Source organism: Nomascus leucogenys, chromosome 22a, assembly GCF_006542625.1.
Source record: "Nomascus leucogenys isolate Asia chromosome 22a, Asia_NLE_v1, whole genome shotgun sequence".
In the NCBI taxonomy this organism is placed as follows: domain Eukaryota; kingdom Metazoa; phylum Chordata; class Mammalia; order Primates; family Hylobatidae; genus Nomascus; species Nomascus leucogenys.
In genome coordinates, this window is record NC_044402.1 from 139,502,351 (window position 1) to 139,527,930 (window position 25,580).

Sequence of the window (25,580 nt, forward strand, 5' to 3'; positions counted from 1 at the left end):
CGGCCCCCGTCCTGCCCTCAAGTGTTAATCGACTGATCCTTCTTGCCTCCTTGGGCCTGGGAGTCCACTGCAGCCAGGTTCGGGGCAGGGCTCTGGTTCCTATCAGGAGGCGGGGCTGGGCCCCCCTTGTATGAGAACAAGTGAGGCCGCTGCCATCGCCAGGCAGCCAGGGAAACTGAGGTGCAGCCAAAGCCGCAGCGTCCCTGAAGCCTCCTCGTGTGACTCAGCCACATAAGGGAGCTGAATTCAAACCAGGCCAGGGCCCTGCCTGCAGCTCCATTCCCTTCCCAACCCACTGCCTTGCCAGCACCGTAACTCTGAGGAGGGCCCCAAGGGCCTGAGGTCTTCCTATGTTCTCGAAGAAGCTTTTCGAAATCTTAAAAAAAGAGAAAATTATTTTAACAAGAAGCCAACAGGCCTGATCTGAGATATAATCGGATCTCCCCGTGGCTCCTTCCTGGCAGCCCTGGGGGAGTGTGGTGGGAACTGGCTTCCTTGGGGAAGTGACCCGGAGGCAGAGAGCAACAGCCCTGGACCTTGGGAAGAGCCTGCTAGGTGGGAGGTGGGAGCGAAACGTCAGGAAAGGGCAGAGACAGAGGCAGCAGCTTCTAGCAGGGAGGGCACAGGACTCCAGGGAGACAGCCCTGGGCTTCTCAGCTGATGGCTGCCCGCCCGAGATGCGGACAGTGAAGATGCTCATGACCCCTCCCCCGGGTCTGTAAGCCCAAAGAACCACCTGCAAAACCAACACCCTGAATCACGCGGGCCCACGAGGGTCCCCTCTAGTGGTGTCCAAAGCCGCAGCTGCCCACCTGCCCCGGCTGGTGTTACCTCGCATTTGCCCCGGAGGCCCGTCTCCTGCAGGCGGGACCAGATGCTCTGGATCCTCCCGGCGTGCTCGGGGTGGCTGCTGCTGCTCCCACAGGTGCACTGGTGCTTCAGCATCAGCGTGTCATACACAAGGCCTGGGGCGGGGCAGAGGGGCCAAGATCAGCGCACATCCAGGGGCAAGCCGACCACCCACTAGCAGGCTGTCCCTGGGCGGTGGCAGAACCACCACTTCCCTAGAAGGAGACGGAAGCTGGGACGGTTCTTTAGAAAAATACCATGTTTGCCAAGACCCCTTGACTGGCCAGGCCCACAGAACGTGGACGAATGCAGAGGCCAGGCGGGCGGGAGGGCCTGCCTGTCACTCATGCTTACAGTAGCACCCCAGGACCCGGGCAGGGACTTGCGCAGCTGCTCTGCTGCAGCAGGCTGAGGAGAAAACAATGATGAGGAGGCCTGCCCTGGGTGGCTGGACCTTGCAGGGGTGAGCTCTGTGTGGGACTTGTGCTGGGGAGGACGGTGCTGACTTCTAGAAGGAGGCGACTCTAGCCCTCTACCCTCAAAGTCTTCCTGGTCCTGGACCAATAGTAACTCCAGTTCTGTTGGACGGAGAACTGTCCAAGGTACTTGAGATTCCAAAGAAACACCAGATTCAGGCTCTGCCTTTAGAAACTTCCAGAGCAACTGGAACACATGTGCTAGAAAACACACGCACAACCCGTGTACACAGGTCTACTTAACCTCTGACTGTGAACAGAGGCCAGCCAAGTGCTCACCACAGCACTGAGCTCAGCATGGACGGGCCTCCAGGGTGCGGCAGCCACAGAAGAGGCTCCTGGTAGGGGCCCCAGAACCAACTGGGCTGGCAGCCCAGGGCTCCCTAGTAGGAAAGGAGATGTGCCTGAACCCGTGTTGGATGCCACCCTGTCTCAGTCAGCACATGTGGGACCGCTGTGAAGGGGAGAGTATCTGGCCTATCTGCAGAGGCTAGAGACGCCAGGGAAGGCCAGGTGGCCCTCCGGGGCACAGCTCTGCCCCGGCCCCTTTTCACCAGGCCTTGGCCCCTGGTGACACCTGGCAGGAGGGCTGCCCCGAGGCTCTGCCGGGACATGTCTGTGCCACACACACCTGGTCTTCCAGGACTTAACAAAGGGAAGGCCAGGCTGGGTGAATGGATGCCTTCCGCAGGCAGGTCACTGGCCAGGGGCACCCGTGCTAATGTGGGTTCATCCAGGCTGGTAAGGGTGGGGCGCATCGTGAAGAGCCTGGGCAAGCTGCCCAGACAGCCCTGCTCTACCGCTTCAGTGTGCTGGCCCAGGATGCGGCCCTCCCCACTTGTGTTCCTGTTACTGGGAACACAGGCAGCATCCCCAGCCAAGGGGAGCTGAGATTCAAGGTGGTCCAGTGTTTGCAGGGTCCAGCTACAGGATACACTTGGTGCAAATTAGTTCCCATACTTCCTGGCTCAGCCTCTTGTGAGTCCGGATAACAGGAGTCAGTCTCCTGCACTTGAGGAATTCTGGGGGTACTTGCAAAACAGTGCTGGGGGATGGGACTTCTGGTAAAAAAAAAAGAGCATCAGGGTAGGTGCAGGCTTACAGGAGTCAATGAATCTAGGATTCACAATCAGTACACTGGGTGTGGGCATGGGTATGCTTGGGAGTTTGTAATGGCAACACAGACACATAGGCAATGACGGACACTGCCCCGTGAAATACGTAAGTGTGTGTGCAGAAACAACCAGTTGCTCACGGATACGAGGAATGGGGACTGCCCCTACAGTGAAATCATCACGATAAGGTCACGTGGGCTAATATTTACTAAGCACACGGCTGGAACTTATGAGGCTGACACCCGCTTCACTGCCTTTATAGACAGAAAAGCTGGAGCGTAGAGAGATGGAGAAGCGGCAAAGCCCACACAGCTGAGGGTGGCAGAGCCAGCCAGGAGAACGCGCTGCGTCGCTGTGCACGGACATGGGAAGATGGCTGAGAGTGTGAGGTACTAACAGAAAGCATCAGACACAACAGAGTCCCGTCTCTGTGAAACAAATTATGTTTGTGTCTATCTGTCCATCTGGCTACGCACAGAAATAGATCTGGAAGGTTTAAACCAAATACTAACAACCTGCCACCACTGGGGAGTGGGATTATGGGCAAACTGCATTTCCTGTGGGTTTCTATCATGTTTGTTTCTTTACAATGAACATGTACTGTTTTATAAATTTGTTTAAAAAGTAATAAAGACAAACTAAGAAAGGACACCAACAAAGTGGGACTCCCTGCAAGTCTCCTGGGACCAGCCATGGTGGGCCAGCTTGGTGGGAGAATTCCCGCCTTGGTGGCGGTGACTGGGGTCTCCCTTGTCTGAGCTGCATTCTTTCAAGAACACACTTATTGCAGTCAGCTGCCCAGGACTTGTGGAGTGGGTCATCTGGCTGCTTCTGTGACCTTCCACAGTTTTCTTTCTGAGAAGCAGCATTTTACTTGCTGGATTCCTACTATGGAAATTTGTCTCTGAATATGAATAGCATCCTTCATAAGGCCTGTGAGAACCTTGCAGACTGCAGAACACTAAGCCACGTGATGAGAATCATCTGAACCGAAGCCCTGCTGTATTTACAGAACTTTTTTCTTAGTGCGTCATTAACAAGAAATATTCGATCACAACAGTATGAAGAGCTCTCCTGCCTCCCTGCTTGTCTCAGAGGCAAGCCCTGCCAGAAGCCAGCCCTCCTTCCCTCCCCTCCCCTCCCCTGCAGGGGTGGCTGGGCGGTGGGGCGGCCCAGGACAGCAGTCTCCTCCCCGGCTCCGGCTACCTCCAGGCAGACAAGTCCAGGGCCCAGCCCCTCTTGCCTCCTCAGCTGTGGTGGATGCCTCGCTTGCCTCCTGACTTCTTGTGAGGTACGGTGCAGGGAAAACCAAGGACCCCTGCTGGCAGATCGCCTCCCCAGGGTGAGGCTGGTATGACGGATGGCACAGACAGAGGATGTGTGGCTCCCACAGCGTGTCCCAGGGGTCCCGGGCTCTGCTCTCGTGTAGTCACAGCACCGCCCCCCCACCACCCATTCACAGCCTGTCACTGGAGCCTCAGAGTCAACGCTGTGGACGTGGGCAAAGTGTGAGGGAGTAAGTGGAGAAGCGTGGGCTCGTGATTCCTGAGCCAGACCAGAAGCTGTAGGCTCTCACGGCCCCACGGGCACAAGCTGTGGGCTGCTCTCGGAGGAGACCATGGGTCTCTGGGACAGGGAAGGTGGGCAAGTGAGCCCGTGACGGGCCCCCAGAATAACAGAACTGAAGGTGTGGGCTGTAGGGCGGGGAGAGGGCCTCTGTGACAGGCCTGTGTGGTCCCCACCATCCAGCATGGCCCTCGTGCCCGCCCAGCCCCTCAGCCTCTGCAGAGCTGGGCCTGGAATAGCCCCTCGCTCCATGCCCACTGTGGCCCGTGTCGCACCCTCAGGCTGCACCAAGGCCATGTGTTACCTGTCGTGAACCTCGGCTTGGTGGGGGGCTCCTGGACAGACACGGGGAAGGTGGCAGACGCGGGTGAGGACTGCGCCCGGGACAGAGGCCTGTGGCCGCCGAAGGACACGGGGATGCCGGCAGCCTCCATGGATGCCTGGTAGTTCCTCAGCTGGTGGATCCGCTGCTGCTCCAGCAGGAGGGCTTGCTGCGGGGAAGAAACGGCCGTGTTGGCGGCTGCGGATGTCTGCCGCCCCTGGGCTGCAGGGCTAGGGGGTGCCTTCTCTTCCAAGTCTCCCGTCCACGCACAGGCCATACGTGGGCCACAAGGATGCTGGGAGGCCGGCTGCGTGGAGAGGCCTTCCCTATGAGTGCCCTGAAGCCCGAGTGGGCCCAGAGCCGAGAACGAGGCCAGCATGGGCTCTGCCTCCCAGGACGGTCTCTCTAGGGAAGGCAGGCTGTCCACGTGGGATCCTGCCATGGGCTTCATTAACAGGGTAACACAGGCTGAGTCAGGGGGTCCCAGGGAGGCCTGGCCCAATATGGGGTATCACGGAGGGCTTCTCTGAGGAGGTGCTGAGCCAGGAGCAGCCTGGACCAGGTGCAGGGGAGTGGGGCCTGGCAGGTGTGGAGAGACGGTTTTGCTGGGGCAGCAGCCTGGCCCTCGCTGGTTTCACCAGGGGATATGCGAAGGCCACGCAGATGCGGGGACCAGAGCGTCCACTCTGCTGCACCACACACACACGGTGAGTGGGCACGAAGCCCGACCCCCTTGTTGGGTTTATGGGTCCTAGTTCTGACCAACAGCACTGAATCTGCATGCCAAACTTGGGTGACAAAGCACCATCGGCTCTCCGACTTGGAAGAGCCAACTCAGCCTCATCTGCAGCCGCTCCCCTCCCTGGTCTCATACCCCACACACCCTCATGCAGGCTAAAAGCAGCAACAGCCCATCAGCTTCCGGGCACCCAGGACCTCTGGGGCCTGGAGCAGGCCTGCTGGTGGGGACGTGCCTCTCCGATGAGATGGAGCTGCGCTGGGCTCTGTGTAGGGGTGGGGGGCACTCAGCCAGGGACCTGGGACACCCCGAGGGATTCTGGGAACAGGCTGAGGTGCAAACCCCTATACGAGGCAGAGTGGAGTGGAGGGAGCAGGGCAGAGATGAGGTCACGGCTGCCAAGCCTCTCCCCAGACAGCAGCTGAGGGAGAGCACAGCAATTGCCACCCAGGCCGAGGCACGAAGACAGCCGGGCGCCTCCTTGCCAGGAGCTCTGCACCAATCCTGTCTCAGTTTTGATACACAGATCCCGTGGATGTGGAAAACCAGGTGCCTACATCCTAGCTCTTGTATGAGGGACAGAGCCCAGCCCTGTGCCACCAGCATGGGGGAAGCCAGAGCTGCCCGGCCAGGCTCCGATCTGTCCTGCCTTTAGGAATCAGGCCGGGTGCGGTAGCTCATGCCTGCAATCCCAGTACTTGGGGAGGCTGAGGCGGGTGGATCACCTGAGGTAAGGAGTTAAAGACCAGCCTGGCCAAAATGGTGAAACTCCTCTCTACAAAAAAAAAAAAATTAGCTGGGCTTGATGGTGGGTGCCTGTAATCCCAGCTACTCGGGAGGCTGAGGCAGAAGAATTGCTTGAGCCCAGGAGGCGGAGGCTGCAGTTGTAGGGCAGGAGCTGAGATGGCGCCACTGCACTCTAGCCTGGGCAACAGAGTGAGACTCTGTCTCATAAAAAAAAAAAAAAAAAAAAAAAGGAGTCAGAGCCAGGAGGGAGCAGAGAAGAAGGGAGCCCCGAGACAGTCGGAGGAGCTGGAGCAAGAGCCGGAGCAGGAGCCAGCACCCACAGGCCCCAAGTTTGCTGCTGACCAAATTCAGCTGGGATCACCGTGGGCCCCACGCGGTTAAGCGGTTAATAAGCAATCCTCCCGGACGCCGGCTGGAGGTGCCCCGCCTTATGTTTACCTCGGCAAATTGCTCTGTGTACTACGACGTTTCCCTGATAAGGAGTTCTGCCTATTACCCTCCAGAGAGAACAGAAAATAAGTATTTCTAATAATCGTCTCATGCTTGGAATATAACAAGCCTCTGTTTCTCAAAGTAAACGCTGATCTATGAGAAACTAGCCCTAAAAATTATTAATGTAAATAGTTTCCCATTTCTTATCAGCATAATAATAGCACACTGAATTTCAGACCTTCATCAACTTTCAAGGACCGACCACAGAAGAGGCCCCCACCCTGGGCCTGTCAGACGGGGCCTGTGGACAAGTGTTCATCACGAAGCACCGTGTGTGTGCCAGAGAGGTCCGGGGCTTTCTCTCTCTGTCTTTGCCAAGCGTTAGTTCTGCTGGGCTTTGTAGTGTTTAGTGCCTGGGGTGCTAATTAAGAAGGCCTAGAAATTAGAGACAGGCCGCCCTCTGAACAAGAAGGAGAAATAGCACCCAATGCCAGCTGCCAGGGGAAGCTCGGTGGAGAAGGGCTCCTGACCCAGAAGCCTGTGGAGACCACTGAGAGCTGATCCCATGTGTGGCAGGCTTGGGTCTAGGTGCTCCAGGTACAAGGCCTCACACTGATTCATTCAGTGGCAAGCATTTAAGAACTGCAGCTGAGAATTAAGGGGAACAGTTTACTGCAGGGTGTCCTGCTCCTGGCTTCCAAGGTGCTGCCGGGGGTGGAGATGCAGCGTCTGGCCACACAGCTGGCAGTCAGGAACCTGGGGAGGTGCTCAATGGCACGGACGGCATGGAGTCCAGAGAGAAGGGAGGCAACAGGCCAGTGGCTCCTGTAGCCGAGGCAGCAGCTCTGCTGCTGGAGGATAGACTCAAATCCTATAGCTGTGGTTCCTCGGGCTCGCTTCCTGCCTATAGGGAGGAAGCCCACCTTCCTGAGGGCACTCTGGCTGCAGACACGGGGCTCCAGCTGGCTGCTCAAATGCCTTAGGTATTTGTTGACTCAGAAGTTTAATGTTTCAATGGAAATTAACCAATCATTCACTGGCCTTCTTCATCAGTCTCCTGTGAGTTTGGTTACTGGGTGTCAGTGCTCTGAAGCCTTACTGGCTCTGGGAGCCACAGTCGTGCCCATCTGTCTGGATCTGTAGGGCTGCTCATTAGCACCTCCGGGCCACAAAAGGTCTTGACTTCTGATCAGACCCTGCCTGCCTTTTTGATCAATTAATACCTCTATTTCCTTCAGTTCTTTAAAAAGCATGCTGTATCTCACTAACACATGGATTCTGTGTTCATTTACAGCCTACAGACAGGAAGGAAACCCATTCTCTGGGGCCTGTGCATGGCTGGAAAACAGTTACGTAACCACCCGCAGGGGGCAACCATCTCGTATCCGTAGGACAGCTGGGACAAAACAGAAGCCCCATCAACCTCCCTCACTGGCCAGGACAAGACGGGCGAGAAACTGGACAGCGACAGCGCAAGGATGCCCTGCAGCCCCTGTGAATGCCACACAGAAGATGCCGCCCGGGGACCGAGGGTGGCTGTGCCTGCTGGTGCCCTCCCCGCCTGCGGTCACCTGTCTGAAGAGCAGCTCCTGCTCACTGGGCTGGCGCTGGCCCGGCTCCACCTCCCGCGGGGGCTCCGCCTCTTCGTCGTCGCTCTCAATGGGCTCCTGCTTCACCTGCACGCTGGCCGGTGCGTGCGCCTCCTTCTGCCCTGGCAGCCGGTCCAGGTAGGGCTCGTCCAGCAGAGCCTGGTGCTCACGGAGCTCCTCCTCCGTCTCCTCCGGGTGGCTCTCCGGCTGCCGGCCTGGCTCGCTTGGCTTGGGAATGATCTGCAAGGCAGAGGTAATACATGAAGCACAAAGAGCCGGGGCCTTTGAGCTCATCTGACAGGGGAAGGGATGCTGCAAACCCCACCTTATGGGGCAGACAATCAGGGACTCAGGGGGCACCTTATCGCCCTGCCACAGGCCAGCAGGCGCCTTTATCTCCCCATACAACAGGCACTTGGGTGCCTGAGTGCCTGAGAAAATAATGTCCAGTAGGACCCCAGCCCGGGGTCAAGGTGACCTGGCCCAGGGAAGGAGGCTGACTAACATTTGGGGTTTACTAAGCACCTCTTCTGCGTCAGGCACTGAGAAACAGAAAAGAAGCTGCAGGTGTCAACCGAGTCTGCAGAGAGGAGCCTGAGTGTGAAGGGAGAGGCCAATGCTGACCTCACAGCCACAGCTGCTAAGAGAAACAGCCCGTCCCCCACTCAGCGGAGGACAACCACGTCCACAATGCTCACTGCCCAATCCCACCAACGTGCCATGGCCTCCCTCCTGCCAGATCCTGGGAACACTCCAGGACCTCCCTTCCTGCTGAATCCTAGGGATGCCATGGCCTCCCTCCTGGGATACCATGGATGCTCTGTGACCTCCCTTCTTGTGGGATTCCACTGATGTGCCATGAGCTCCCCTCCTGCTGAATCCCGGGGATGCCACGGCCTCCTCTCCTGCTGAATCCTGGGGATGCCACGGCCTCCTCCTCTGCTGAATCCTGAGGATGCCACGGCCTCCTCCTCTGCTGAATCCTGGGGATGCCACGGCCTCCTCTCCTGCTGAATCCTGGGGATGCCACGGCCTCCTCTCCTGCTGAATCCTGGGGATGCCACGGCCTCCCCTTCTGCAGGATCTCAGGGATACCATGACCTCCCTTCTTGCAGGATTCCATGGGTGCTCCATGACCTGCCCCGCTATGGGGCCCCAAGAACTGCAGCATCCTCTCCTGTGGGACTCCCTAGATGCTCCCTGGCCTCTTTTCCTGTTGGATCTCACGGACGCTTCTCGATCTCCCTCCCTGGCCTCTCAGCACGGAACAGGTGGCAGGTGCTCCTCTCCCGCTCCCCGCCTGCTCCTCTGTCTTGGTTTGTCCTGGGCCTGCTCCTCGGCTCATTTCCCCACTCTGGATTTCAAGTATCAGCGACTCCCAAAGGTGGTGCTGAGCCCAAACTCACTCTTTACCTCCAGATCTAATGGCCTGTCAGACGCCTCAGCTTAGCCTAGAGTGCCCATGAGCCCCAGCATAGCAGGCCCAATGCCGAACGCAGGGCAGCTTCTTCCAAGCCTCTCCCTTCTCTAGGGCCCGTTCTTGGCTATTGGGACCTCTCTCTGGCCAGCTGTCCAGTCACACCCCGAACTCCCATTTCCGTCCGCCAAGCACTGCCCGCGCATTGCTCACGAGAAACGCCTCTGGACGGTGCTGCTTCTCTCCAGCCTCGACCTCCTGCCTTTCCTGCTTTGGCCCCACCTGGCCTCTCCTGCCTGGATGACAGCATGGCTCCCGGGAGGCCCCCACCTCCAGTGTCAACCCTCTGCAATCTTCTTCATGTAGCAGTGAGGGCACGCTTTCAAATGGGCCAGTGGACTTGGTCACTACCTTGCTGAATGGCCCCCAAGTGCTCTTCCGCCATCCTGCCTCTGCTGAAAAAGCCCCTCCATCATCTGGCCATGTCGCCGCTGCAGCCTCCCTGCCACCCTGCTCCCCACCCCGCTGCTGGCTCTGCATCCCTCATGCCACACTCGCCTCCAGCCCGCTGCTTCCCTTCCTTCCTCAGTCTCCAGCCACTCCGAGAGGCTCCGTGGCCTCCCGTGCATGTCACCTTTTCCAGGAAGGGTCAGCTGATCTTCCTGATAGGGCAATGTGCCCTCCTCCAGCCCCCACCCCAGTCCTCTGGCTTTTCTGTGGTTGCCATTCATGTACCCATCTTTCCTGCAGTCTGCAGTTCCCAGGAGGGTAGGGACCACTTCTGACTCATCTACGTGGCACAGGCATTGCTCATCGCACATCCACTAAAAGTGATGGGGCAAATGCAAGGGGCGTCCAGGTAGTGGGGCAAAGTGGAACAGGGTGTATGGCTGACTTCAGTGCTCTCTGGGAGCTGTGAGAAGCCAGCAGGGCTGCAGCACGGAAGGCCAGAGAGCAGGGCTGCAGGGTGCTGGAGACGAGGTGGGGCTGTGGAAAGGGTGCTCTGGGCTGAAGACAAGCAGGTGCACGTTCTAGAAGCATGCCCTGCAGCAGACAGGCCAGAGGTTGAAAGGGTGAGGCCAGCCCCACGTCTGGCTAAGGCATGGGAGAAAGGACAGGTTTCCGTGACGCCAAAAAGGCAGCAGCTCCAGGCCCAGGGACAGACTGCAAATGGAGAGGCAAGAGAGGGTGGCCAGGAAAACTCCTTGGTTTTGGGCAATGGAGCTGCCCCATCACATCTGGGAGCCAGAAAAGGGATGAATGTGAGCAGAGCAAAGGCTGGAGTTGAGAATAAGAGGGGAGAGAGGGATGTGGGAAGTGGCAAAAAAAGCTCAGGAGAGGAGGCGGGGGTCTGGAGTCAGACTAGGAAGGGCGCACAAGGAGTTTCTCAAAAGAAGGCACTGACCGAGCTGCATTCCTCTGCAGACTGTGAAAGGACGCCCCATAATCCCAAAGCCCCAAATGGAGGGGTCTCTCCGGACGCGTGATTCATCTGTCCCCATGAACGGCCTGACGGGCAGATTCAAGGCACAGTGGGACAGGCCGAGTTCCTGGCAGAGAGAGGAGCTGCAATGCGTGGAGGATGCATCTCGGCACCACATCCGACTATTTCCAGAAGGAAACTGAGCTGTGCAAGGAAGCCTGACACCTGAAATCCCCCAGGCCCTTGAATTTCAGCACCCTCAGAGCACTGCGTGCTGCTCCACACTCACGCGAGGTGGCCTCTCCAGCATCCTGAACTACGTGGGACGGATTCGCGGGCACACAGTGTCCGCCTGCTCCCAGGGGTCAGCCGTGTCAGACACCGGTCCCCGCGCAGCCGGGCTGAGACGCAGACTCACACACACAACATGGCGAGTTTCCAGCATCCAGAGCCCTGCTGTGCCTCACTGTGGAACATCAGAGACTTCAGATCGGGCGAGGGGTTTGTTTGATGTGACCATCCCTTAACTTTCTTTCTAAGAGCAGTTTAAAGTACGGCAGTAAAAGCCGAGTGAAGAAAACACGGATCCATTGTTTATCTCTAAACCGAAGGCAGCTTTTCTTCAGAAGAGCTTTCAACCTGGCACAGGGAAAGGGAGCCAGGTCCAGCCAGGGTGCAGGCAGCACGGGTGTCGGGGTGGGCCGGCCATCGGCAGTGCGGGAAGCAGTGGGCGGCGTGGCATGTAAGGAACTCAGCTTCAGAAAGCCAAACTCGCAGGGACGAGAGCGGAGTGGTGGGTGGCCGTGCGGCGGGAACAGGCATGTGCTGTCCACGGGCGAGCGTGCCGTTGGGAGAGGAATAAGTTCCAGGGCCTGATGCACAGTTTGGTGGCCCCGATATTCACAGACCTCACCGCAGACACGATGAGAGCCCCGTGAGAGCATGGGGGCATGGATGAGGTCCCTTGTGGTGATCATTTCACAACGCACACAAGTATCAAATCATCACGCCGGATGCTGTCAATACATGCGACTGTTTCCAGTTAGACTTTCGCAAAGCCGGGGAGAAAGAAGTTCAAGTAAGGAATCTGCCAACGTTGTCCCCATTTGCTTCGACAGGTTTCTCAGCGGTTGACAAAAAAAAGCATGTGTTTCAACACTAGTTTCGCTTGATGATTTTGAGGTCTGTGACTGCTTGTGATTTCTCAATCCTATCTTCTTCCTGCACACTGAGAGCCTGAGAGGCCCTGTGGGGGCAGGGAGAACAGGGAGCCTGGTGGCACTGCTGTCGCTGTGAGCAGGGACGCCAGGTGCAGCAGGGACACCAGGTGAAGCAGCACAGTTTCACAGGGGACCTCGAAGATGGCATCCAAGTCTTGGCTTTCAGGACACTCATCAAGAGGGCACCCATGTGCTCAGCTCCCACAGCTCCCCCAGGGCCCGGCGCAGTCTGATGGGTAATGGGATGTGACTGATTGAGTGGTGTATGGAAGGTTTATTCAGAGTGGGGCCCTTATCACTCGGTGCACTGGAGGGAGAGCAAAGAACAAAGAATCTGAAAGCAGAACAATTCCCTAAGAAGGGGGCACACAGTGCTGAGGACAATGCCCTGGATGAGGAGCAGGAGGGATTTGGGAGGAGGGAGAGCAGCAGCCAGGACAGGCCTTCAGGAAGCAAGAATGTCCTGGAGGCTGCAGGTGTGGAAGGAAAAGCAACAGGCTAAGGATGAGGAGACAGGGGCTCAGACCACAGGCTGAAGACGCGGGGATGGGAGCTCAGGGCTGAGGGCACGAGGACAGGAGCTGAGGGCTGAGGATTCAGGGACTAGAGCTCAGGGGAACAGAGCTCAGGGCTGAGGACGCGGGGACCAGAGCTCAGAGCTGAGGGTGTGGGGACCAGAGCTAAGGGCTGAGGACACGGAGATGGGAGCTCAGGGCTGAGGGGGTGTTCAGGGCCTCAGAGGGCTCCTCACAATGTGGGCTTTGCTCATCAGTGGAAGGGCAGGAGAGGCTGTGGGTCTCTCCGAGGGGTGCATTGTCCTGCCTGTGCCACAGGAAGGTGCTAATGAGTCAGCTTGAGGGCAGGGGAATGCCTGCGGAGAAGTGACTGCACAGGGGCAGCAGGGCCAGGCAGAGGCTGGCACAGGGGCTGGGTCCAGCGGCAGTGGGGACCACTCATGGACAGGAGAGTGAGCAGGGGGCACCAGGAGGCACCAGGACTCCTGGCCAAGTGCCAGAGAAGGGCCACCACAGAGGAGGTGCTGGTCCCGGGACGGGGAGGTGGGTAGAGGGCAGCTCAGAGAGGCTGAATCCCAGCATCTGGTGGGGCCCTGAGAAATCCAGCAAGAAAATGCAGATTTGTGTCTGGGATTTGGGAGACAGATCAGGACTGGAGCAGTAAGCAGGTGGAACAAAGTCAAAGCTGGGAGCACAGAGGTGCTACGCAGAGCTGGGGAGCCAAAGAAACAGGGATGAGGCCTCGGGAACCAGTGCTAGGGTGTCGGGAGGCCACAGAGGCTCACATACAGATACATACACACACACAGATACACATACACGCAGAGGCACACACAGACACACACACACACAGACACACACGGAAACACACACACAGAGCCACAGACAGACGCACAAATACACAGACAGACATGCAGACACATATACACATGAAGAGACAGATACACAAATACACATAGGCACAGAAACACACAGACAAGGAGAGGAGACCAGAGGACCAGCAAAAGGTTGGGTGCCATGCCAGGAAAGGGCAAGGGGAGAAGGAGGAAGGGTGGGGGAGGGAAATGGGGGGGCGGGGAAGGGAAATAGTGGGAGGGGCAGGGGAGGAAGGCTAGGACCTTGGAGGGGACCCTGTGGGGCTGCCCCATCCCAGCGATGACTGGAAGTGGCGTGCCTGCCTTTCTTTAGCAGCCCAGGGGCCATTCTAAAGTGGATAAAAGTGATGGAGGGCAGCAAGCCCATAGGGGACACAGAGGCAGGTCCCTTCTCTAGGGTGGGTTGGAGGGCGAGGCAGCTGAGGGTGGAGGGGAGGGGTTCCTACAGCAAACGGCCACTCCCAGGAAGCCAGGCTGATGGAGGAAAAGGGTTTGTCTGTCTGCCTTTTAAAGGAGGCGGCCCAGGGAGGACTCAGTGGACACAGAAGCTCCAGGACTTTGCTTCTGATGCTTTTCTTTAAATTTCTTTTTTTTTTTTTTTTGAGACAGGGTCTTGCTCTGTTGCCCAGGCTGGAGTGCAGTCATGCATTAGGCAGTCTTCCCACCTCAGCCTCCTGAGTAGCTGGGGACTACAAGCACGCACCACCTTGCCTGGCTAATTTTTGTAGAGACCGGATTTCACCATGTTGCCCAGGCTGGTCTCGAACTCTTGAGCCAAAGTGATCCACCCACCTTGGCCTCCCAAAGTGCTGGGATTACAGGTGTGAGCCACCATGCCCAGCTTTAAATTTCAAACCTAAAGAAAAACTTCAAGAACTCTGTAAGAAAATCTCAAACGTCCTTCCCCTACACACATTTGAATGGCGGTGGAGGTAGCGGGGGTCGTAGCAGGGGTCAGCCTCTCTTCCTGGGGGGCTGTTTAAGGGCCCCAAGTCCACTGCAACCTGCCCGCTGGAGGCTTTCGGCAGCCGCATCTACCGTGCTGTGCATCACCAGACCTCCCCACTGTTCCAAGGGCTCCTGGATGGCCCTTCTCCGGGCTGGCTGCAGATGGCCTGTGCTGCCAGGGGCCGCATCTCTTTAGCGTCCTTTAGTGACAACATTCCCAGGTCTTTTTTCTCCCTTTCACGAGGATGAAGCCTCTGAAGTGTCCCCCGCTGCCGAACGCCCCTCAGCCTGGAGGAGGGCTCATCTCCGCACCGTGGGATTCGGGTGAGGGCTCTCAGGCAGGGCCCGAGGAGGATGTCACTTTGGCAGTGGCGCCACGTCAGAGCCCTCTGTGACGCAGGCCAGGCCCCTTGCCTCGGCACTGACGCAGACGCCTGTGGGTCACCTCCCTGGGCCACGGCCGCAAACAAAGCCTGCTTCTCTCTCTCTCTCTCCTTTGACATTCAGTTCCGAGTCTCACTGGCTGGGCTGAGGGCTGGGGCTGCACTGCAGAGCTGGCTTTGGGAGGCGAGCTGGTTGTAGGCAAACAATTGAAGCAGCTCTGTGCAGCCCGAAGACCTTGGGGACACTGAGAGCCCCCTTTCATCAATTCGGGAAAAACAAATGCACCTCCATATTTGGAATAATTACATTTTTAAAAAGTCAGGCTGGAGTTCAGGGCCAAAACCAAATTGGTAAACTGCCAGTATTTTAAAACGATCGGACACACTCATAATTAGACCACCCAAAATATGAGTCCAAGTTTTCATATTCAAAATTGAGGATGTCAAGTTAAAGGGAAACACACCTGAGGCCCTCCGCTCTGCAGGAGGAAGGTTCTTGTGCGGAGTCCAGAAACCACTGGAAGAACCACCTTGAGCTGCAAGGCTTCTTGCTCTAGGGGTGGAGGACGCCTTCCGGCGTCCTCTTTTAATAGAAAGAGGTATTTCGCCTGGACACACATCACCCACTGCTCGCAAACCAGACTAACTGAGGCCGAGTCCAGACGTGGCCAGCAAACACAGAGGGCCAGTTTCACCTGCAGAGTTCCAAGCTCCACTCGTCCTCTGACGGTGTGCGTTCTCCAGAAAGTTCCTTCATGCAGCAAACCATTATTAAACACCACTGCGTACAAGGCATAGGCAATAGAAGCTGACGCAGTTGGAAAACATCTGCCACCATGCTGACCACAGGCTGGGGAGAGGAGAGCAGAGCCAGCTCGGGGTCGATCCTGTCCACCTGGTGGAGTTTTCTCAGCCAAAAGGGGCAGCTCTGCAGGCTGCGGGCCTCGGGAAAACTAGAGTGGCTACATATGGCTGCGGGGAACACGAGGGCTAGGCACGGGCCACCCCTCTTTCTTTTTTATTCATAGTGATGTTTCCAAAGCAACTGCCCTCTAAGGTACAGGCTGAAGGAGGGGCAGACCAAGCCGGCCCCAGCTGCAACCCCAATGGAGGCTGGAGCAGCGCAGTGGGACAGGAGGGCTCACAGCTGCCAGAGCTGGGCAGATGCCCTCAGGGAACAAGTCCCTGGGGACGTCATCCTCCAAGAGGAAGGGCAGGGATGTCAGTGTTAGGCGGCCCTGGGTAAGATCCTTGTCTTTCTGGGCGTCTCGGGAAAACACTGTCTAAACGTTTCAATCAACTGTCATTCACTCCCGTAAATCAATCAGAGAACAAACTCCAGTGAGAGTACCCGGTTTCTAAATCCTTCAAGAGTATACGGCATGTGAATAGGTGTTTCTTGTCTTCTTCAAACCTCCTACCCCATCACTCAGATAATGACATAATAAAATTAACAAACCTAAGTTGGTATTAGGAAGACGGATGTGAAAGTGCTTTTGACACCTGGGAGTAAAGATGCCTGGCAGACGCCCGGCATGCCCACAGCCTGTGCCTTTCCCGTCCCAATGAGGGGATTTGCTGGGTGCCCCACCCATTTCTGATGCGTTCCCTGCTGTCCGGTGATGAGGGCTTGGGAGTGGAGGGGCATGTGGGGTGGGGGTGGTGAGCCCTATTTCGTGGTGCCCAGTGGGCAGCAGGAGCCAGGCTGTGGCCTGTGCTGGGCATCTGGTCTGACGCGGCTGGAGCAAGGCCCCAAGGGGCCAGTCTCCTCAATCCTGAGCCTGCAGCCCGATGATGGCTCACACACTAGGATGGATTTGGGCCACAGCCGGCTGCCATCTCCCAGGGGCCTTCCCCAAGTCAGCTCCACTGGACTGGACACCATGCAATCAAAGCCTTCGACCACTGCCAGGGCTGAGCTGACTGCTCTTCTGGGCTGGAACCGTGGGGCTTGAGAGAAGGAAATTGGACCAGGAAGGCAGCAGGGGCTAACATATCAAGACGTCAGGGCTGCTGGAAGAGGCAGCAGTGTTGGCGGTGGAGGGCTCTCTCCCCACGGCTTTGCCTCTGCACTTGCTGGGGATCTGGTACTTCACTTTCCAACTCCTGTCTCCGTGCGCTAGGAAAGTCTACCTCCTCCCCAGTCCTAACCCCACTTTTCACCCTCAGGAAAACCACAAAAGACCCTGAGCCTCCGGACAGGTGGACAACCCAGGACACGTCCTGAAATCCAGGGAAGCAACGGGGGGTGGGGTGGGGGGGTGGGGAGTGGGGTGGAGTGAGGGGGGCACTTTCACAGGAGACAATAAACGGAGAAACGATTCCGTCTGTCTCCAAATCTGCCAAAGGTTTCTCAACGTTTCCTTCTGAAAATCACCCCAGACGTTCCCCTCCCATCAACTCATCCTCTTTCTTCCTTGTAACAGCTTTATTGGGAGGTAATTCACACCATCCAATTCACGCTTTTAAATGATATCATTTGTTGTTTTTAGTGTATTTACAGAGCCACGCAGTCATCACCATAGTCTAATTTTGGAATATTTTCACCATCCCTAAAAAGAGACGCTGTTCCCCCGGCAATGCTCCCCATCTGCCTGCAGCATCCCAGGCCTGGCACCCACGAATCTGTGTCCTGTCTCTGTGGGTCTGTCTGTTGTGGACGTTTTATGTGCATGAAATCATACCACACGCGGCCTCTTGTGCCTGGCATCCTGCTTCCAAGGCTTTCCCGTGCTGCAGCTTGTCAGTGTCATTCCACTTTATGGCTGAATGACATTCCGGTGTGCCGGCGTGTGGCCGCGTCATTCCACGTTATATGACGTGCCGGTGTGCCGATGTGTGGCCGCGCATCATTCCACGTTATATGACATGCCGGTGTGCCGGCGTGTGGCCGCGCATCATTCTACGTTATATGACATGCCGGTGTGCCGGCGTGTGGCCGCGCATCATTCCACGTTATATGACATGCCGGTGTGCCGGCGTGTGGCCGCGCATCATTCCACGTTATATGACATGCCGGTGTGCCGGCGTGTGGCCGCGCATCATTCCACGTTATATGACATGCCGGTGTGCCGGCGTGTGGCCGCGCATCATTCCACGTTATATGACATGCCGGTGTGCCGGCGTGTGGCCGCGCATCATTCCACGTTATATGACATGACGGTGTGCCGGCGTGTGGCCGCGCATCATTCCACGTTATATGACATGCCGGTGTGCCGGCGTGTGGCCGCGCATCATTCCACGTTATATGACATGCCGGTGTGCCGGCGTGTGGCCGCGCATCATTCCACGTTATATGACATGCCGGTGTGCCGGCGTGTGGCCGCGCATCATTCCACGTTATATGACGTGCCGGTGTGTGGCCGCGCATCATTCCACGTTATATGACGTGCCGGTGTGCCGGCGTGTGGCCGCGCATCATTCCACGTTATATGACGTGCCGGTGTGCCGATGTCTGGCCGTGCATCATTCCACGTTATATGACGTGCCGGTGTGCCGATGTCTGGCCGTGCATCATTCCACGTTATATGACGTGCCGGTGTGCCGGCGTGTGGCCGCACATCACAGGATGGACACCTGGGCTGTTCCCATGTAATGTGGCTATCACGACTGATACGGTTACTACGGCTGATATGGTTTGGATCTGTGTCCCCGCCCACACCTCCTGCTCAAGCGTAGCCCCCAGTACTGGAGGTGGGACCTGGCAGGAGGTGGCGGGATCATGTGGGTGGATTTGGCACGAATGGTTGAACACCGTCCATTGGTGCTGTCCTCACTGTAGTGAGTGGGGTCTGGCGGGGTCTGGTTGGTTAGAAGGGGGGCCCCTCTCCCCACCCCTTGCTCCTGCTCTAGCGAAGTGATGCGCTGCTCCCCCTTCGCCTACCACAATTGAATGCTTCCTCGAGGACTCCCCAGAAGCAGACACTGGCACCATGCTTCCTCTACAGCCTGCAGAGCCAGGAGCCAATCAGACCTCTGTACTTACGAATCACGCAGTCTGAGCTATGTTCTACAGCAGTGCGGGAACGGCCTGACACAGGGACTCCGGTTGCTGTGAATGCCTGAGTGAGTTTACGTGTGCTTTCATCTCTGGCAGCAGAGCTGTGGGGCCACGTGGTGGCTGTGTCCAACCTTTTGAGGAACTGCTGGACGATGTCCACAGCCGCCCATCTCATCTCTTACCTTAAAGATGCTCTATTTCAAATGCCAGCATTTGATCAACACGTATTCAGCATGTTAGTTTTCCTCTTCACCAGCATCACAGTGCTGGCCTTGCCTACTACCTCCTCCTGAAAATGGACTTATCCGAGTGACTTTCAAGATGTCTCTAGGTTACGCAGACCTCTGTGGGCTGGCTGGGGCCCAGAACCAGATCTGACAGTGTCCCTTCAACTTCCTGCTGGAGTTCTGCACCTGTACAACTGCACCCAGGCCCCCCTTGCCCTGTACACTGCTTATGCACTCAGGCAGGCTGCAAGTGCCGGATGGCCTGGAAGATGGGCACTGTGGGTTGCTGGTTTGTTTAAAGATATGTTTACTAAATGGCCTTAGGAAACCCAAGAAAAAAGTGTTGCCCAAGTAGACTATTCCATTCGCTGGCACTGATGCGCCACAGGCAGGACGTGGTCCAACAGAACTCAGCGGGCTGGTGGGAGAGGGCACTGGCCCTGCGCTCACCCTGCAGGTGAGCTGTTCCTGAGCCCAAGCTCCCAGCAACATCCCTTCTGCCCCTACCCGTGCCCAGCTCTGTGCCGTGGGCCAGAGCGTGTGCCTCTTCGGTTCCCTTTTTCTACCTCCTGGCCTCCCTCAAGGTCAGAAAGGGGCCGGTCCTGCAGACCGAGGCTGAAGCGCACAGCACACAGCCACCCCGGGGCCCGGAGTGCAGAGCCGGCAAACCCACCTTGTTCATGTGCAGTTGCTGCTGCTGGAACTGCTGCTTGTGTTTCTCCAGAAACTGCTGATGCTGCTGCTGGATGACCAGGTGCTGCAGAGCCTGGGCGTTCTGGGGCAGCGGGGCTGACTGGGTGCGCCCCAGCGGGCGGTGCTGCCGCAGCTTGTGGATGGAGGGGGACACCCGGTCTGCACCAACCAAGGACTGTGCGTGGAGGGGCAGTGCTCCCAGGCCTGAAAGATACCAGTCTGAAGATAATTGGAGGAAGAAACAGCAGAGGGGAAGAGGAAGAAGAGAGGAGGGAGAGAGGGCTATTGAGTAAGTGATGGAGACAACTGCGCCCTGTGCCCGCCAGCCCAGGCGCTCTGCCCTGGTGCCCCAGAGCTGGCTCGCTAACTGGGCCCCTTCCAGGTGAGGCTGAGGGCCGTGAGCTGATGCTTTGGGACTACAGGAACCATAATTTGGAGGCGATTTTCTGTGAAAATCAGGTCGACACAGGAAACGTCAGGAGTCCTGTGTGGCAGGTTTCAAAGAGGAAGCCCTTCCCTAGTGGCTACCACACAATTGTTCCTGGGGGCCACAGGCCCTAGAAAAGTGGGTTTTGATCTGAACAGCACGGTGGGAGGGAAGAGAGGGCCACCAGTGTGCTGAGGAAGGCCGCCACGGTTCTGGGAACCTCCACATATTTCCGAAGACAGCCTGAGTTGTGAGAAAAACAATTGTCCTTAGGGTTGACATCGTTTTAAGGTCTCTTCGAGCACTGATTTTGTGCACAAAGATGGCGTAAACACTTTAAAAAGTCCTTATGCAGATTGTCAAAACCCCTTTCTGAAAAGATCTGGCTAATCCCTGCCAGCGGAGCGGAGGATGCCCACTTCACCACACCGTCACCAACCCTGTATGTTTTGATTAAAAGAATCCATTTTGATAGATGATCTTGCTTTAATTGGCATCTGTATCTTGATTTAAAATGCGACCTAGTCAAGTACATTTTTTCCTTCTGCATGCTTTTCATTGATATATATAAATTGTTGGTTTAGGTAGTTTAACATTTTTCCATGGTTTTGTGGGCAAAAGGATCTAACGAACCCTGTGTCCTGCTCCGTGAATATCTGTTCCCCTGGTAACCTGAGGGGGTTAAATACTAAACTAAACAATGCTGCTCAGGGTAAAAACGACCCCGACCCGGTCAAGGGCATCTGACCAGGTGAAATGACTAAGGAAGTGATCACACCAGCCCTTGGAGGCCCTGGTGGGGGACTCTTTGGAACTCGGCATCCGCCTGAGGCAGCCTGCTGTTCCTGCTCCCAGGCGGGGCTACATGCCTGCTGCAAGGGCTACGGGACCTCCAGGGATACCAAGGTGGCCCTGCTGGCAAGTGGCAGCTCCTGTCCTGTCCCTCCCCCAGGACACTGATGCCGGGGCTTGCAGGGCAGCTGGGTGTGTCATCAGGTTTAGTGGAGTCCAAGCCTCCCAGTGAGAGCCATGCTGCTTAGTGCTTCTCAAGTCCCTTCGCAGGGGCTATTTCTACATTTAAGAAATACTATGTGATATGCAAACACAAAGGACACATCCAGAGAGACGAAACCCAGCAAGACTCCCAGCAAGGCTGCTCTTCACCACCTTTTCAAAAGTTATTCACTAGTGTTCTCTAAACCACCATCCCTTTCCACCCAACCCCACAACTTTCCGGGAAGATACGTTATCTTAAATTTTATTATCAATGCTTAGCTATTAAAGTGAATAACTAAAAATCCATTCAGAATCATTCCCTGAAAATGTTAAAAAAAGAAAAAGGTAAACCATCCTAAAGAAGGCATTTCAGGCTGGGCGCGGTGGCTGTAATCCTAGCCACTTCGGGAGGCCGAGGTGGGTGGATCACCTGAGGTCAGACTGGCCAACATGGCAAAACCCTGTCACTACTAAAAATACAAAAATTAGCTGTGTATGGTGGCACACGCCTGTAATCCCAGCTACTCAGGAGGCTGAGGCAGAAGAATCGCCTGAACCTGGGAGGCAAGGTTGCAGTGAGCCCAGATCATGCCACTGCACTCCAGCCTGGGTGACAGAACAAGACTCTGTCTCAAAAAAAAAATAAAAAAAAGAAGGCATTTCAGAATTTATCAATTGTTGATGAGCGTATTACATGGGATTGAACTATTTCACGGAGGAAATAAGGAAGTCAGTCACACAAAGCTGCCTTTAGGGGACACAAAGGCTACGTAGTTGCTGGAAAGGTCTCTTCTCAGAAAGCAATGGGAAGCTGAAATACATTTTCCTTAGTGTTGTTTTCCCCCAAAGCCTCAGTGTGCACGCCGTTCGGGGTGGAGGCGGTGATCAGCTGCACAGTCCCCTGCCCAGGCCTGACCCCCTGCAGAGGAGGAGAAGGACGCGCCAACTTCATAGGATTCAGCTTCCTGGTGTGACACACGGTAAGGAAGAAGCGACTCGAGCCAGCGGTGTGAGTGGGGACTGCACAGCACTCCCCAGCTCCTTCCCGTCCAGGGCTCTGCCTCCCGCCACCCTCTGCATGGGCCCAGGGATGTGCCAGGCCACCAGCTTCACACGGGGACACAAGCCTACGCCCCATTGGAACAGGGCTTCATTTTCAGAACTGGCATGAGCAGAGACCTCTGTGCAGACCGGCCCTGTTCCTTTTCCAGTTGCACTCCCCAGGGGCCAGCCCCTCACTCTCTCTCAGCCTATCTCGCCCACTCAGAATTTCACTCCGCTGCCTCCAGGGTGCAAAACCCAGGGCCGCCATACACGGGGACACCCTACCCCTGGGTATCCTTGAAAAGCAGCGCCCTGACCTCTGCGTAGCAATACTATTTGCTGGCTGTGTGGTTTCCAATTTGGATCCCTGAGATCATTAACAAGAGCTTCTGAGGACAGACCATGATATGGTCTTCAGGATATACTGTCAGGGACTTTCGAGCATAAAATCCTAGTCCATCAGGATACAATTCTGTGGTCGGTGACCCAACTGCGGGGGCTGGTTGTGTGGTGCTGGGCAGGGTGTGGGGCAGAGCCTAGCTCTTGTGGTCCCAGTGACCCCCTGCTCTGGGCTCCTCCCCTGGGCATCTTAGCCAGGGTTTTCCCAGCTTCTGCTCCTTCTGCCTTGAGCACTGGCAGAAGCCCCTCCCTGCCCAGTGCAGGGGCAACAGCTAACCCTGGCTCCTGAGCTGACCCTGGCTCCTGAGCTGACCCTGGCTCCTGGTGCTGACCCTGGCGCCTGGTGCTGACCCTGGCTCCTGAGCTGACCCTGGCTCCTGAGCTGACCTTGGCTCTTGAGCTGACCCTGGCTCCTGGGCTGACCTTGGCTCCTGGTGCTGGGTGGCTGTGTCACTATGGCTGCTGGCTCCTGCTCCTCCTGGAGGCACCTGGGGCTGGGCCTAAACTGTGCTCAGTGGCCAGCTCCCCTGGAAGTCCACACTCTCACACACAATAATTGCAATGACAGTTCCCGAGTGAGCACCCTGGAATGCACCCAGCCATCCAGGGTCTAAGTTTTAGCACACGCTGCTCAGCAATACCCAAACTAATTAGTGAGTTTGCAAACACATCACTTAGACACACCCCACCAGGTATGGGGATTTAAGAAAAAAGAAGGTGAAAGACTGGGTTGCTCTCAAGTTCCGGACCCAGTTTTGAAGAGTTGGTCTTCACACACTGGAATTCTGTTTAAGTGATGAATTCACATGAGATGAATAATTCAGGGTGCCTGAGTCCTTAAAAGTCCATCTGGTGTATTCCATTGCTTTTTCTGCGAAATTCTTTAAAATCCTCCCATTGAGAAGCAAACCAGGCAAGAGTTAGATCCAACTCACGGTTTGCAATCCTGGCCGCCCAAGGGAACAATCTGCGTGCTCTGGACTCGCTTGGACCAATCAGCATCTGTCTGAGCTTCTGGGGATGGAGCTGAGGCCAGGCCAGGGCTGAGGACCACAGCCTTGCATGCTAATTATAGGACATGAACCATGGCCAGCTGTGCTCAAGCCCTTCCTGGGACTCACTGTTTTTGGGGGAAATCAGGCCTAAACAGTAGCATGCAATCGCTAACACAGAAGCCAGGGGCCCCCTCCACTCAGCGTGTGACAGCGAGGCAGTGGATCTCCACTGCCAGCTCAGGAAGGCAGTAGCCTTTAGACGCTGGTGGCATGCTCTGAGTGTGTGGCCAGGATGCTAGAAAGGTCTGTGACAAGGCCACCTCCAGTAGGCACACACATCTCCCTCTACCTGGGCCCTTCCCTCTCCGCCTGCAGGCTCCTACTGAGATCTCAGTTCCGACACGACTTCTCTGGAAAGCCTTCCCTAGGCCTATCTGCAGCACAGCCCTGGTCTCCAGCCTTCTCCTCCACATGCCCGCACTACCAAGCTCCTCCTGGGTCTTGGGGGGCCCTGTCTCTCGGGTCCCGACAGCAGGTTACATGGTTCTCAAAGTCCTGCTTCTCAGCCACACGAGCACCAGAGAGGACTTAGCTGGGCTGCCCAGGCAATGATCATGCCCACAGTTTTGCATCCAACTAAAGCAGCAGCACAGGGCTCTGCACAGACACTTTCCTTCTCACCCAGGAATTGGCTCCTGAGCTCCACTCCCCACCTCAGCTAGTTATGCGGAGACTAATCTCCGAGAATGTACCAGCCACTCTGCAAAGATCTGGGTCTGGGTCCACAGTGACCATGTGCGGAGTGCCGCACTGGAGCAGCACATAAACAGGGACACAGAAGGGGCACGCCAAGCCTGTGACTGGCGAGGAGCCACCCGGAGTGGTGCGGAAAGAGGCTGACTGGAGGTATGTGGCATGTAGGAGGCAGCTCTGGGAGACCCTGGACCATGGCTCACCCCTCTGGTCTCTGACAGTGACCTCACCCACAGAGGCCTGTTTCAAAGCATTTGTGACTGGAGGGCTGTTCTAGCTTTGATATCCTATACGCCTGTGCACCACGATTACCAGCGAGAAGGTGGGTCTGTCTGTGGGCCAGGAAAACACAGGCACTGCTGTCCAGGAGACCAGCTCAAGCAGGAGTTTGTCAAAAACTGTGGGAAAGGGCAGAACATGGAAATGAAGATGCAGCGTGATCCAGAGAAGGAGCAACAAGGCAGGGCTGGGGCAGGGATGGAGGCCTGGGATGAGGGGGCAGACGAACCACACCTGATGGGGAAAAGGGCCCTGGGAAAGAGCCCTGGCTCTGGGGGCCGGCTGCAGCCTGGTCCAGCATTGAGCCGGCTGGCCTGGCTGCTGTGCCGGACTAGGGAAGGGAAACGAGGCTCGTAGAGCAAGGCTGGAGTTCCCACTCACAAGCTGGGATTTCACTCCAGGCCAGTGCTGCCCCGCCAGGACCTTCCGTGACAATGAGAACATTCAGGGAACAGCTGTGGGCCATGCACTGGATGTGGTGCACATGTGACTGAGAAACTGAATTCTAATTCTGACTTAGCTGTTTAACAGCTCCCCGTGGCTGGTGGCTCCTGACCTGGCCAGTACTGCTCTAGACAGCGCGGGGGCCTCCAGGTCTTCAAGGAGAGTCCGGTGGCTACAGGAGGACAGAGCGGAGGGGCAGGAACCTGCACAGGAGGCTTCTTCCCACAAGAAGATGGGGCAATCCCAGCGGGTTCCAAATGAGGGCCCTACTCATGGCGGGGCTGGGGGAGGGCCCCTAAGACACTGAGGACAGACAGGGGCTGGCTGGGGGAGTGAGAGAGCATGGAAGGTGGCAGGTTAAGAACAAGGCAACGACTATAACAACGACGCCAACACCTGCAGGGGCACATGAGTGCACAGCCCACTTAACCCTCATCAGGCTCACGGGGGCGGATCGCTTAGTATCCCCACTTCCTACATGGGAAAACAAGGGACACAGAGCATGAGCGACTTCCCAGGGTCATGGAGCAGGAGAAAGATGGGGCAGAGGCGGCTGTGCGGCTGCACTACGCTGCACACGTGACACTGGATCGGAGGCTCCCAGCCAGGGGGTCTGCAGGATGAGCCGCTGGCAACCTGGGGAGGCTGTGCAGGACATGAGGGGCTTGCAGAGGTTAGGAGGTGGCGGCACAAGACTGGAGGGGCTT

At 56.7% G+C, this 25,580-nt stretch overlaps 1 protein-coding gene across 4 annotated transcripts in view; it reads right to left on the reverse strand.

The window, feature by feature from the left end:
- The window catches only part of HDAC4 (histone deacetylase 4), a 354,090-nt gene that overhangs the window by 60,327 nt on the left and 268,183 nt on the right, over positions 1 to 25,580 (reverse strand). For 3 of the 4 annotated variants that reach the window (XM_030804318.1, XM_030804316.1, XM_030804319.1), the window contains 4 exons: positions 19,517 to 19,755; positions 7,818 to 8,075; positions 4,311 to 4,497; positions 832 to 965 (listed from right to left, as the gene is read on the reverse strand). In XM_030804318.1, coding sequence (XP_030660178.1) covers positions 832 to 965; positions 4,311 to 4,497; positions 7,818 to 8,075; positions 19,517 to 19,755 — 818 coding nt within the window. The remainder of the gene's footprint in view (positions 1 to 831; positions 966 to 4,310; positions 4,498 to 7,817; positions 8,076 to 19,516; positions 19,756 to 25,580) is intronic. The other variant, XM_030804317.1, reaches the window with a different exon arrangement.